Source organism: Apis cerana, linkage group LG4, assembly GCF_029169275.1.
Source record: "Apis cerana isolate GH-2021 linkage group LG4, AcerK_1.0, whole genome shotgun sequence".
NCBI lineage: Eukaryota > Metazoa > Arthropoda > Insecta > Hymenoptera > Apidae > Apis > Apis cerana.
This window is the reverse complement of record NC_083855.1, coordinates 8,549,972-8,564,632: the sequence shown is the minus strand read 5'-3', so window position 1 is coordinate 8,564,632 and position 14,661 is coordinate 8,549,972. Positions and strand designations below refer to the sequence as shown.

Sequence of the window (14,661 nt, the reverse complement as noted above, 5' to 3'; positions counted from 1 at the left end):
AAGAATATTGATTTTAGAGATTTGATTTTAAAGATGACATAAAGATAATCGTAACAAGTACATAATTGCATTGCTCATTATTTATTTATAATAAAAGTCAGAATCAGTAAAAAATTATCGCAATAAATATTTCTTTATAACATTTTACTGAATGAGTTCATGCAAGAAACTAAATATTAGACAAAATTTAAGTAATAGTACAAATACAATTTATTTTAATTAAACTTAATATATTATATATTATAAAGAAAAAATTAGGATAAACAATGTGGTCCTATCAAGTGTGTGCAATTATTTGTCTTATTTTTGGTATATATGTGTTTATAACAAATATGTTCTCAGAGGGATTATTCAGCATTAAAAATAATATATTTAAGGTAAAATATATTGTTAATTCGATTTAAATATATTATATTCATAATATTAATATTATTGAATTTCAATCTTTATTTTGAAAACTAATTTATCAATATTGCTTTTATCATCTATCAATTTTACTTTGATTAAATTGAGGAATTTGTGATTATATTAATATTCAAATTTATCACTATTTCATTGTATTATATAAATTAAATAATGATAATATTTTATAGAATAAAATTACATTTTAATATGAAAATTTCGATTTTTATATCATTAATATTATTATTCAAATTAATTCATATAATTAATTATCTTAAAACATATTTGCATATAATTATAAAAATAATATGAAAATTTTTTAGAGATAAAATATTGATCGGAAATAAAAAATGATATGACAATGATATGAATACTGATTTCAGAGATTTTATATAATGTATAAATAATATATGTAATCATAACAAATTTACATGATATATTCGAATATATGAATACAATTAGAATCATGATAAAATTAATGAGTTTCGCAACAAAACAAAAATGAAAAAAAAATATATTTAAATGCATAATTAATAATTACGAATATTATATCTTTTATTATTATAAAAAAACGAATAATATTATTCAAATAAATAAAAAAAATATAAATATACGTAATCAGAATATAAATTCAAATAAAATAATAATAATCATTCATTAATAAAAAAAGATATTAGAAAATTATTGAATTGAATCATACAAATAAAATTATTTTCCTGTAACACGTTGAAAATTGAAGAAATTTTACAATATTAAAAATTTTATTAAAATATATAATGATGAATGATAATAATTATTTTTTATTATAATAAAAATTTGATAATTATAAAATAAATATTCATAATTTCGAAATAATGTATTCCTATTTCGAAATCTTTTATTATTTTTTCATTAGACAAATATACATCTATTTTTTTACTTGCAAAATTAAATAAAATATATCTATTGTTATAATTATAAATAAACATGTATACATTCTAAAATATATTTAGAATGATAAAATTACAAAATAATTTGTAACTTTAAATTCTTATAGAATTCCTAATTAATTAATTCATATAGAATAATGATTTTTAGAATTTACCACTCGTTAAAGGTAAAGACATGTACAACGAGTGGATATTACCAGTATCTTTAATCTTTAAATGTTACTTATTTAATGTTACGAATCCTGATGAAGTGATGCAAGGAGATAACCCAAATCTGGTTGAATATGGTCCATTCACTTACAAGTAAACAAGAAAATTGAATGATATTTTTTTATCATTTTTTAAATATATCTCTTGTCATTAATCAAATGTATAAATTTATAAATTTTTTTTAAAATATATGTTTATGAATATATTTTATACATTTAGAGAAGTATTCGAAAAACAAATAGTGGATGTGAATGAAGAATTGGACGAAATTATCTATGATGTAAAATCAACGTTCAGGTTTGACAAATATGCAAGTTTGAATATATCTAAACGTGATACAGTTACTATATTAAATCCTGCATACATTGGAACTATATCGATGGCAAGTATAATTAAATAAGTTAAGAAATGTATAAAAATTCTTTCTTTTACTATTTAAAACACTTTTTTATTTTTTTCATTTTAATTTTTTAAATACTAATTTTTAAATAAAATATACAATTTTAATTATTATTACTTTTTTTTTGTAGTTAAACACTTTACCTCCAACTTATATGGAAAAATTTGGTAATAATATACCAAAATTATTTCCAAATCAAAAGAGTATTTTTTTAAAAGCTAATCCTAAGGAAATACTTTTTGATGGAGTTAAACTTACATGTAATGAAAGAAAATTCCCTGAATTGAATATGATATGCAAAACATTGAAGACACTTCGATCACCTGTATTAAAAGAAGGCGAAAAGGACGGCGTTTATTATCTTAGTGTCTTTCAAAGAGTAAAATCGTATTTCTATTTTTCATAAAATTAATACATTTCTTCATCATTCCTCAATGATAATAAATATTAAATATTTTCCAATTATTATAATAAATGTAATTAATAACGTAAAGAAATACGAAATTCGTTACAATTTATATATATTTCAACCTTATCCATTCAAAATAAATAGATGTATAATTAATACTTTATTTTTCCATTTGATAGATTAATGGTACTATTCGAGGACGATTTTCTGTTAATAGAGGTGTTAATAATATAACTGAATTAGGTAATATATCATCTTATAATGGGAGAAGAGTGCAAACAATATGGAGAACTGAGAAATGTAATACAGTAAGAGGATCTGATTCAATTACTTGGGCACCATTAGTAAATCCATTGCCTTCAGTTTTAACATTTGTATCAGATTTATGCAGGTAGGTAGATAATAATTAATTGCAAAATATTATTATCAAAAAATCTTTAAAACAATCATCCGTTATCAAAATGGACTATTACGATTGATTGATGATGCATTCTTGAATATTAATTGCAAAATATAATTAAGATATTCAGTTACGTCTTTCATTTTGCATCTATTTCATTTTATTAATAATTATTTACGCAATAATTATGATATTTTAATTACTATTTTAATTATATTGTATGTTATCAAAATATACAGAAGTATAGAAACGGATTATGATAAGAAAGTTTCGATATACGGTTTAATCGGATACCGATATGTCATGAAAGAAAGAACCTGGTTCCTGAACACATCGCAGTGTTATTGTTTGGAAAAAAACAAAGTACCAAATTGTTTGCCGCAGGGTTTAATCGATGTCACAGATTGTCTGGTAATGCTACGTTTCGAAAATGAAAAGATGTTTGTTGTATACGTTCTAAAATTTAATATGTTGCAGAAAATACCGATAATCATGTCAGAACCTCATTTTTTACACGGTGATCCGCAACTCTTGATGTATGCACGTGGCTTAAATCCGAATGAAGATGAGCACGAGACATTTATCGTTATAGAACCATACACTGGGACACCTCTTTCTGGACAAAAGAAAATACAATTAAATTTGAAATTGGAAAGACAACCAGTCGATTTGCTTTCAAATATCAGCGAGGGATATTTTCCTCTTTTGTGGTGCGCGAACGTAAGAATCTTTTCGAAAATTATCATACTTCAACATTAACATAAGATATGAGAAGGATATTTATATGATTAATGACAATCAATTTTATAACACTATTTTAATTAATTTAATTCAAGTACTTTATTCTTTTTTAAAAAAAAAAAAACTTTGATCTTTTGTCGTCGCAAAATTTTGCAAAATTTTAACAAAATGATCAAATATCGATTAATTAGAACTCTCTTGCGCGATTAATCTTATATTATCGATAATTTCAAAAATTCGTAAATATTTCATCAACAACAAATTTTCATACGTAACAACATTTGGTAACGAAATATGTAAAGTAAATATAGAAAATAATAAATTATAAAAAATTAGGATTGACAAATTATCGTGCGAGAGAGTTCAAATATGAGTACGATCTTTTGTTAAATCGCGTTACATAAAAACAAACGCTATAATATGATCACAATCTTTTTCGAATATCGACAAACAAACTAAGATGATTAACAAATATCTTTTACAGGGAAACACGCCAGACTTATCCGTTATAATATTAACGTTTCAATTACTCCGTCTTGCAAAACTCATCAAATTCATAGATGTAATTCCTTTGATGATTGGAATTCACATGACCATCGTGACTATGCTTTACTGCAATTGTAAAAAACGCAAACGACAATCAACAATTTCAATCGCAGATTCATTATTAATATCATCGAATTCGCAGTCGAACAATGCATGGAGATCTACATAAATCGCGTGATTTCAATGATTTCAATGTTCGCTAATTAATAATGAATAATAGACGCAAATAGTGAATGAAAGATTATGGTATATCTGCGCCCTCTTGCGCAATAATTTGTGAAATTTGTAAAAATTTTTGTTCGCAAAATTTCGTTACTGTTAAATTTTTTTATTTTGTTGCATGAAAATTATTTACAGGTAGATTATAGCTTATCATTTATAAAATTTTGTTAATAACATCAGTCTTATTGTTCAAGAGGGTTTTGACAATATTTCGTATCCATTGAATTATTTAAAACGTTAAAAATAATTTGGAAAATAATATTAAATTAAATAATTAAATGATGATTTAAAAATATTGTTTGTCGAGAAGAATATTCAATGTACATGTACAATGTAGAATATGTACATATCTCTTATTTCTTATTTATTTTCAATTTTTTATCTCTAATCTAGCCTCACTATTAATATTTAATATATGTACATATTTCTTATTCATATTATAAAAAATTTAGATAACAAAAGATCTGTAATAACTTGAATTCAATATTTAAAAAAAAAAAAAAGGAATGATACAAATTTTTGCAGATTTTGCAAGCACAAAGCATCGATTTTATCAATGAAGATATATCCAACACATTTTTGCACAATTTAGAAATTTAAAAGAAAGAACGATTGTATTTCTAATTTGAAATATTCACAATAAATACTTGATCACGATATTATAATAATTTATCTATCCATCTGTCCTTCTTCAATTCGAAACTTTCTAATTCGTCTCATTTCGATCAAGTTAATTACAGTATTTTATAAAAATTCTTTAGTATAACGTAGAAATAAATACACAATGTACACGAAATTACAATATACATGAATATTCTTAAAAATAAATATTCTATGGCAATACGGATTACATTACATGATAAATTATATTACAATGAGTGTAAGTACAATGTACAAATATTCAACAGAATCTAGTCTTAGACAATATTAACACGTTCACTGCGGAAAATCTTTAATTAAAAATTTTAAATTAAAATTATCAAATAATTATTTTGCAAAGTCTATTTATATCTTATTCTTTGAATCGATATCGCATGCATATTGTTTTCAAACAAATTCGAGTTTACCAATAAGATATATAAGATACAATGTATACAGTGAACATATTAACACATTTTAAGAAAGTTAAGTCTTTTCTTCCACGTACGCGAATTATAAATAAACTTATTTATATAATTTGATTATATCTGAAATAGAGATCCAGGAACCGAATATTAACGCCAACAGAGAGAATATCACAAGCGTAGTGTTTTTCCAAAATCTCCATTTGCCTCTGCCAAGATGGCCGTCCCAGCAAGAAATTGTTTCAACGACGGCTGGAATCGTGATCCCGAGTATTGAGAAAAATATCGAACCGACCAAAGAGATGAACGGCTCGAGTTCAGGAACGAGTAATGCCACACAAACTGAAATAATAAGAGGCGAATTTTTCCAAAATGTACAAATTTTAATAACAAAAAAAAAATTAAAGATCAGAGACCAGAGATTGTGAATGAATGCGTCTGATCTTGTTAATAAATCATTTTTTACGATAAATCGAAGAGAATTAATTATTTTATTATAACTTCCGGTATAAAGAGACATCAGACGTTGAAAAGTCAAAGCACGAACGACGTGAATCACATATATGAACTTGATAGATTCTCAATGAAATGAGCACGAGTCATTGAACGATGCTCATGGTTAATAGTGAGTCATGCGGTTACAAAGCCAATGGGTATTCCACTGACCCGATCTGGGTGCATCTTCTCATTTCGACTCGCATTTCTCTCTTCCTTTGTTAGAAAAGTATCACGTGTATCTGGTACACGTAAAGATCGATTTATATTGACAGATTTCAAATTATCCGTGGATCGTTTGTCGGCATAGGAGATAGGAGGTAATATACACAGTTCTAATGTATATTACCCATACAGAATGTTAGAGTTACAAAGTGTTACTCGAAATAAATACACGAGAAATAATGATTTATGATGAAAATAAATTTTGGGGACGAGTTTTAGGGATTAGGAAGCGTGTTGTTATTGCTTGTCCGTTAATAATTAAAGTGAAAAGTATTTTACACATAAGAGAAAGAGATATATTGTGTACAGTATCTTCGGTGATACGGCACACATTATATAATTTGAGAATGAAAGTAACTCACTTGTAAATATACTTATGCCTATTCTCATTACTGTGTGGCACAGGCCTTGATACTTGTGACTACATTTCTCTTTCACAGCTCTCCACATGATATCCATCGGAACGAAAAGTTGTAATCCGTATGTAAATAAAACTGCCAGGGCGATGAGCAATTTTACCGCTTGTCCCAATCTAATAAAACAAATAATAATAACAATATTGATGTAATATATAATATATATATATATATATATATAACAATTTTAAACAATTCGTTCGCAATTCGTATGATATAATAAAAAGTACTTACATGTCCTCTGTTGGTATATTTAACGTGATACTCCCCTTGATATCTTCCACGTACTTCAAATATCCGAACACGCCTAATACAGTGTACAAAGATACCACTATAGTCATTGTTATATTAAGAACACTTGGACAACCAAGGAAGTGGTGAGGATTCTTCATACTGTTTTCGACAGGCATCACCTGCAAAAGTGAATTTTTTTTTTCGAATTGAAAAAACAACCCATAATACCAATCAAACATATCGTTGTATCATCGTACTTACAACACCGATACCCTCGATGGCAAATAATACGGTAGCGAAGAACGAAGGCAATTGTTCGATCGAGGCGATTGGCTTCACATGCGACGGTATTTTGATATCATTGAAGATATAATACAGAGTCAAAGCGAAACCGGTCATCATGGAAAGGTTGGCCACGATAGAGAACGGCACCATGAATTTCAAATTTCGCACTTGCCCCAACAATAACACCGCAGGTATCAGCGTGAGTATGTATAAACGTATCGGTATGGTCATACCGGTGTGGAAGTCCACCAGCTAAATATCATTAGAGAGAGAAAATTTCAGAGATGAATTGAACATTATTCGTGTATATATAGAAAGAAAAAAAATTTGGAGTCCAACGTGGACGTCTTACCTGCTTAATCGAGGTCGATACGAAAACCACGTATACGCAAGCACCGCCTATGTATGTCGCGCACAATGCCGCATTTACGAACATTCGACTGAAATTAGCGAAAGGTCTGACAGTTTTTGGACCGCAAAGGAAGGCAGCTTCCGCTGTCTCGGCATACGTCATCTGGGGTGTTTTCGTACGTTTGCACAGAATATGGGACGAGCGAACCAATATGTGGACACAATGCGCGCATATTAAACCGATTATTATCGTCCCTATTCCGCCGAATATCACCCCGCCATTTTTGATCGCATTCGGCATGGCGAGGATTCCGGTACCGAGGGATGATTTTAGTAGATGAGCCAGAGCACCAAAATCTCTGTAAAAGATAAGATTTTTTTCTTTTTTTTTTTTACGCTCTTAATTTCGTTTCGAAGAAAAATTGAAAATCTATCAATGTGATCGTGTGATGAATATAGGTGGAAACATATTGTGGGATTGTTCATTGAAAATTTGCAATTGCATTTGTCTTGGATTATTATTGTAAGAAATAAACTGTTTAATTTACATAGATTATTATAAGAGATAAAAAAGTGAAAATTAGATATTTGTATAATAGAACGTATTAATTTTTTATATTTTGTTTATCTTAATAGAAAAGCAAAATAAAAATAACTTACGAATTAGAATTTTTCTTGTCACGATTTTCGAAGGGATTGTATAATTCGTCCTTCTCATTGTATCCTTCGATTTCGATGGTGGCTATTTTCGTTCTGATGACATGCAAAAATAAAATATATTTTTAATTAAGTTGTGAAAAATATTTTTTACTCAATATTGCTTATTACTTACTATTCACTATTAGAAAAATTAAAATTACGAACTTGTAATTAGTATTAATTAACAAATTCAACAGAAATTGTCTATTAATTCTACTAATTATTGTCTAATAATACGAAAATTTGGAAATTTTAATTTTATATTTATTAAAGTAAATTTCCAAATAACATATAATTTATATAAATATATATACCTGCTATTGAACTCTTTCATAGGATTGCCTTGTTCCTCCTTTTCATTTTTCTCCATGGTGTATCTAAAAAATCACATAAAATATAATATATTTTTCTCGATTATCAAAAATTATTAGAAATGCATCGAGAATTAACATCGTGTACATACAATTACATAATAACAATGATTTGACATTTTATTTCAATTTGAAGTGGAAACATTTGCAATTATTATCTCTCTTCATTAATAACGAGTTCATCAAATCTTCAAAAACAATTTCTGCCAAAATCCAACTAATTATCCGTTTCTTAACTTCATTCTCGATCATCTTATCTTCATATTTGATTGATTATCGTGAGATTGAAAATTATTCGACATGAGCCTATCTGAATAAACGATCTTAAAAATGATTAAATTCGCCGCATCTGTCTTCCACGTGACCAAATGTAAAATAAAATCGATCTTATAAAAACAATGACGATTTCATTGACAACGTCCACGATAATCTCGATAACGATGTTTGGAAACAAAAGTATTTCTTAAGATGGCCCTTATGTCATAATGCTTACGGATATGAAATATCCATACGATCACATATCTCGTATCAGCGAAAATTTTCCGTACCGATATTAATCTTAATTTTATCAATAAAATTAATACAATAATTTATAAGAATTTACTTTAAATCGATTACTAGATAGATGAGGAAAAAAAAAAGATAAAAAGAAGAATGAAAAAAGGAATTTAATATAATTTCACTTTATGTTCACAAAAATTATAGTGAAAAATTTTTGCAGCGTTATGTTAAAAAAAAAAAAATTGTTGCACTAATGATGACCTTAAACGAAAAGAAAAAAAAAAAGAAACGCAATATTTTAAACAGTTTTTGTCTAATTATCCTCACTTTAAAAATTCAAAGTGCGTATTACCTATGAATAACCCAATCTATTAACAACAATTAACAAGATAAAACGAAGTACAAATACAATGTTCGATTTTACACTTGCTATCACAATGTTTCATTTATTGGTTAACAAAGCGGTTATCAGAGTTATTACGCAAAGAAATAATAATTTTTTTTTTTATATACTAGGTTGTTCCGATAGAAACAAATTATAAACATTTGTCGCAAAAAAAAAAGAAGAAAAAAAAATGAGAAAAAAATTAAAATGAATCATATGTACTCATATGTACTCATGTTGCAATTATTCGATACAAAATAATGACGTATTTTCATACCACTTCTCCATAGTATTCGATATATCTTTGCTTCGATCAAGATTTGTAATCAGATTATTATCATTGGTGATTAAACAAAGTAAAAACGGGAAATTACAGTTCTTTGTCCATTATTATCGAGGATTATTAAGAAAAGAGAGACGAGAAGGGAAACGAAAAATACGTTCTTGTAATTTTTATCTATCTACTCATTTTTTTTTCCATTATTATAATTAAATCCATGTCGTTTGTTAACAAGAATTAAAAATAGTGCAATTTAAATAATTATAGTATTATTATAGTATATTATAGTATAATTATGTTCGAAATTTCGTAGAAATATCTATAAAAAATTATCAAGATAATAATAAATAATTGAATCAATAAAGATTTAAGAAAAATATTTGGAGACAATGAATTTCGCAATGGATGGAATGGATTTCTTTTTCCTCCATATTTATTTATCCAATGACGTTAACGATGCGATTCATTAAATTCATGAGATCAAAGGATCTATCAAGACAAGACTCGTGAACAATTTCTATGGTACAAGAAACGTGGGACTTTCTAACATGGGGATGCAGGAAAGGTTCGTGTAGCTAATAAATATTCTCGTATAAATAAGGGGGAGGCGAAAAGGAGTCACGAGTAAGCACAATGAGAGTTAAACGGAAATTATGCTTGGACCATGGTGTCGAGGTACGAATATGGTTAATCTAGTAAGATCTAAGATATCTCGGACTGGAAATGCCGATATCTCAGGATAATGGGCGCACGAATTGTCATGGCTGCTTTGCGCAAATTCACACGAGCGTGATTTACGAAAGGTCATGCGAGAATTGATTTCCTTTTGTCGTTAAATGTTGCATAATATCCTATTCTATTTCTATTTTTATTCTTGGAATTATTTCTTATTAAAATTTTTTTGCTATTACATTCTTGTAATATTTTTCCACATATTTAAATCATCCAGTCATTTAATATCAATAACTTATGATAATTTGTGAGTAATTTTCATAATTTTTAAATAATTGCTTGAAAAGGAAATATTATGAATGGAGATGAAAAAGAATGACAATTTTATCGTTTAAAATAAAATTTCCTTCTTTTTTCTTTTTTTTTTTTTTTTAATATATTTAAGAAGATATATTTCGAAAAATAATGTTACTCTCGATCCAACTCTCGGATGCCAATTTTATTTTACTCGACATTTAAGCAAAATAACTATTTATAACACGAAACAAATGTATTTCTGAGAAAAAATTCCTCGTATTTCATTCTTTTCTTTTTTTTCTTTACCGACTCTTTCACAATTGCAAAATTGCAAAGCAAAAACTTTGCCTCGTGACGCTCGAACAGCAATTATCACACTTGGACTTATTCGAGTCAAACGATGATTGAAATTAAATTCGGAATGAAATTTATTAATTCAATGGTATGGCAATAAAAGGAAAAAAATTGCACGTTATCGCGCGTAGATGTGTGTAATCGGGCAAACCTCAATTATTATAGCCGAGTTTCCGTGTGTTCCCACCTGTTAACCACATTCCACGATAAACCTGTGTTTTAACATTCGGCCGACACAACGTTGCACCAAGGCAATGATAGTCCATTTCCGGTACACGCGGCAGGCACGCGACTCCGTGCTTCGAAGGAAATCTACCGAAGAAAATTGTATCTCCATGATCGATATGCAAATTTTTTTCCATGACTTCACGCGCGTTTCGCGAGAATCGAAACGTTTTCTCGATTATTTCTATCCTCTGTGATTTTTCTCCTCATTTTCTCCCGCTATCCTTTTCAGATAAATAGTTATTGAAAGAAAGAGTTTTTGAGTTACATATCGATATACTATAATGTGTTAAAAATATCCTAAAATGTATTAAAGTAAACAAATAAGTTAATCAACAATAATGTATCGTCTTTTCTTAGAAAAGAGACGTTTACAACTGTCTAGAGATTTTCAATATTTAACTCTAACGTACTTAGGCATTAAAATAGTCGTAAAACAGAAAGTTAATAAACGTTTATTCTAACGTATTCTAACGAATGCAAGATATGTTTCTAAAATGGAAGAATTATTTACATATGAAATATAGTTTTTTTTTTTTTTAATTTTTAAACAAGTTCTACATTATACATATTGAATCGTTTGACGTTTTAAAATATATCAGTGACAAGCTTAGTTTTATAAATTCCATTTTTTTTAACCAAATATTGGAATCATTGAATCATTTTGCACGGTTCATATAATTTTTACGCAAAATAAAAAAAAAAATACGAATAATGCACAGTTTAAGAAAATAGCCATTGAATGACAATATTAATGTTACAAACAGCTCATTAACCTCAAGGCTTCCGCAATAAACACAATCGTAAATATTTATAAAGTTTAAAGATTATTTAAACTACATTTTTTCTATCGCGAAAATAGGTAAGTGAATAATGAACGTTTCCTATGACAAATGAATCGACGAATGGACTTGATCAAAAAAAAGCGAAATAAAAAGAAATAAAAACTATCGTTAATAAATAAATATTTAACAAATATATAAATATTCATCGAGATGAGCATTTTATATTTCAAATTGGAGATAAGAAATATAAGAAATAGATATAGAAATAAATATATCAATAGAAATCTTATTCATATTGAGAAAAAGATTTTTTCATTCTTCTAATTTTTATCTTGGAAAAAAATTATTTAAACATTAAAATATCAATGGAAGAAAAATTATGATACGTAAATTCCACAATTATACAATTGTATTGCAATATTTATATAAATTTTATATTTTGTCATTGAATTTAAAGTAGTGTGGCATTATCGTCAATATTATTAAAACAGAAAAAAAAAACAAAAGCATTCAAAGAATCGTAAGAAATCAATTGCGAAAATTCATTCGGGGAAACTTATGACTATCTACGTTCCAATGTTTATATAACACGAATTTATATGTCAAAAGAAAAAGATGAATATCTGGTTAAGAGTTTTTTTTTTAATCACGCGTTCAAACAAACATTACCTTTATAATCACGACACGCAGAATCATTCGACCAATTTCGTGCGACTAAAAAACTTTTCAAATATTAACGGACAAATATTAAAAAAAAAAGCGATCCAAAGAGAAGGATTTCACAAAATCTGAAAAAAAACCTAATAATTCTAAAATCTTTCTTGAATTCATTCAAATTTCGACACGTATCAATACGAATCTTATTAAAGTTGTAACACGTCGTGTTTCCAAACAGGAGTACTAATTCGAAATAATGATCAATAAAAACGTGCTCGACAATCGCGAAACGAATCTCGATCTCGTCAATCGTTGAAAGACCAATTTGTTACGTAAGTAAGTTATAACCATTAACTAGTTACAGCCGCTTCGATATTGCTTTAAATGATTTTTACGCGTTTGTTTATGCTATCGATGCATTGGATATATAATAGATGTACTCACGTGTATGTCTTCGATCCTTGATTATCAGAATTCCAGAATGAAAAATATTTCCTGTTTTTTCCTTAAAAAACGATTCTCAATTCACATCCTAGAGCACATCGAACCGGTAAAGATCCTTCCTTCCACCCTCTCTCTCTCTCTCTTTCTTCTCGATTTTCGACTCGAAAGATTCTTTATTATATCGATCTCCTCCGTCTATCTTATTTTATCTCTCTGAATGAACAACGGCAATGTAGCGGTAGATAACGATTTCGACTGTTTCTGTTATTCTCATTTATTAAAATCTTGGTTACCGTCATGCGATATGATTTATCGATCAACGGCACAGAACTAAATCCTCGCGGCTCAGATGCAATCGAAAGTGCTTCTGTTTCCACGATCGTATCTCTCGGTTGGCCAATTAGAGTTTACCTTATCACCGTGCTGATAATCGATAGGAGCCAGTCTCAAATTCGTACAAGGTTTGTCTGTCGTACCGCCGCGAAGGAAGCACTTGGCGTGGAGAAGTACCTTCCGTACAATGTTGAAGATTGGATGGAAATTTTTCGAAAAAAAAAACGGAGACGAGAAACGTGCCGTGTCGTCAAAACGGCGAGTTATAATAACTTTGTAGAAGCGACAGCACGTTGTTGATTCGTATATTCGTGTACTTTTTTGTCACTGCCAGCGAAATTCTTAAATACTTCAGAAAAAATTATATATTCTTCTCCAAATTTATATACGTCTCCAACTTTTCTCTCTCCCTCTCTACAAAGACCTGGTCCGATTCCGTACAACCTTGTCCGCTTCTTAATTGTTGTTAATTGACAATAAATTTTCTCTAATTCTTTCGAATCGTCTACTTTTTCAAATTTTCCCTTCCGTAGAGTATTAGTTTCCTTCAATCCAAAGGAGATTCCTTCGAATCCCTCGGGAGAATCCCGGATTGGGGGACTTTACGGGTCCAAAGTCAAAGTTGTTCCACTTTCAACGAGGGAGGAAGAAACAAACAGTTTCTCGTCCCAAAGTTTACTTTTACTTTTCAAAAGTGTGCACGGAAAATCTTGCAGTCGAAATCGATCGATCCCCCAAGGATATTAAGGATCTCGTACTCCGAGGAAAGTGGCGGTGTTTGGACGGCAAAGAGGGAACGCGAAGCAAGGGAAATCCGCGCGTGTAACGGTGACAGGCTTCGTACACGACTGGCCAGGTTTTTTCGGCGTAACGCAGGTATATATAGGAAGCAGGCTTGTGCATAGACGCGCGATCGCTCGTGTCCCGCTAGAATCGACGTCGCGAGTTGTGGGAGGGGAGATAGAGGCCGTCCTCCTAATAAGCTCTATGGGACGTAGCTCGCGAAAACGCGTCGTCGTCTTCGTCGTCGCGCTACCACCGAGTCGCTACGATCCTTAAAGCATCGCGACGATCGACACAGGACTACTGTGAAATTCATTCCGTGAGTGATCTCATACGATCCGCATTTCGTTCCCTTTCACCTTCCATCCGTCTTCCTCCGCCTCGATCCGTCCTCCTCGCTTCGACCAACGGCCAAACAATCCCTCCATCGATCGTCTCTCGCGTGTCGATCATCTCTCTCTCTCTCTCTTTCTGTATGCACTCTTTTTCCTTCGAAAGAGAACTCCACTCGTTTCGACCTCCATTGTTTCCAAGGTTTGGGCATGA

The 14,661-nt window shown here is 29.3% G+C and overlaps 2 protein-coding genes across 4 annotated transcripts; one reads left to right on the top strand and one right to left on the bottom strand.

The window, feature by feature from the left end:
- The first annotated feature begins 18 nt into the window (after nucleotides 1–18).
- On the top strand, nucleotides 19–4,206 carry LOC107999038 (sensory neuron membrane protein 2-like). The gene is made up of 8 exons (XM_062073488.1): nucleotides 19–377; nucleotides 1,480–1,634; nucleotides 1,761–1,923; nucleotides 2,072–2,320; nucleotides 2,530–2,741; nucleotides 2,990–3,161; nucleotides 3,228–3,470; nucleotides 3,976–4,206. Exons 1-8 carry the CDS (start codon nucleotides 267–269, stop codon nucleotides 4,204–4,206), a joined length of 1,536 nt encoding a protein of 511 aa, XP_061929472.1. The 5' UTR covers nucleotides 19–266.
- On the bottom strand, nucleotides 3,566–14,183 carry LOC107999052 (proton-coupled amino acid transporter-like protein pathetic). Of its 3 annotated transcripts, XM_062073969.1 has the most exons (9): nucleotides 13,000–14,183; nucleotides 11,040–11,200; nucleotides 8,343–8,405; nucleotides 7,990–8,082; nucleotides 7,331–7,688; nucleotides 6,955–7,230; nucleotides 6,694–6,872; nucleotides 6,406–6,575; nucleotides 3,566–5,665 (listed from the first exon to the last, which is right to left on the bottom strand). In XM_062073969.1, exons 3-9 carry the CDS (start codon nucleotides 8,396–8,398, stop codon nucleotides 5,424–5,426), a joined length of 1,374 nt encoding a protein of 457 aa, XP_061929953.1. In that variant the 5' UTR covers nucleotides 8,399–8,405; nucleotides 11,040–11,200; nucleotides 13,000–14,183; the 3' UTR covers nucleotides 3,566–5,423. The 3 variants fall into 3 exon arrangements, with proteins under 3 accessions (XP_061929953.1, XP_016914186.1, XP_061929952.1); XM_017058697.3 differs by lacking the exon at nucleotides 11,040–11,200; XM_062073968.1 differs by lacking the exons at nucleotides 11,040–11,200; nucleotides 13,000–14,183 and adding an exon at nucleotides 8,492–10,493.
- Nucleotides 14,184–14,661: the final 478 nt, after the last annotated feature.

What these genes read in the sequence shown, in the direction of transcription:
- LOC107999038 (XM_062073488.1), top strand. Translation starts at nt 267, where the DNA reads ATGTGGTCCTATCAAGTGTGTGCAATTATTTGTCTTATTTTTGGTATA. An exon ending in TTTGTATCAGATTTATGCAG is followed by an intron (nt 2,742 to 2,989) that starts GTAGGTAGATAA and finishes CAAAATATACAG; the next exon opens with AAGTATAGAAACGGATTATG. An exon ending in TCGATGTCACAGATTGTCTG is followed by an intron (nt 3,162 to 3,227) that starts GTAATGCTACGT and finishes AATATGTTGCAG; the next exon opens with AAAATACCGATAATCATGTC.
- LOC107999052 (XM_062073969.1), bottom strand. Translation starts at nt 8,398, where the DNA reads ATGGAGAAAAATGAAAAGGAGGAACAAGGCAATCCTATGAAAGAGTTC. An exon ending in ATGAAAGAGTTCAATAGCAG is followed by an intron (nt 8,083 to 8,342) that starts GTATATATATTT and finishes GCATGTCATCAG; the next exon opens with AACGAAAATAGCCACCATCG. An exon ending in CCATCGAGGGTATCGGTGTT is followed by an intron (nt 6,873 to 6,954) that starts GTAAGTACGATG and finishes TCACTTTTGCAG; the next exon opens with GTGATGCCTGTCGAAAACAG.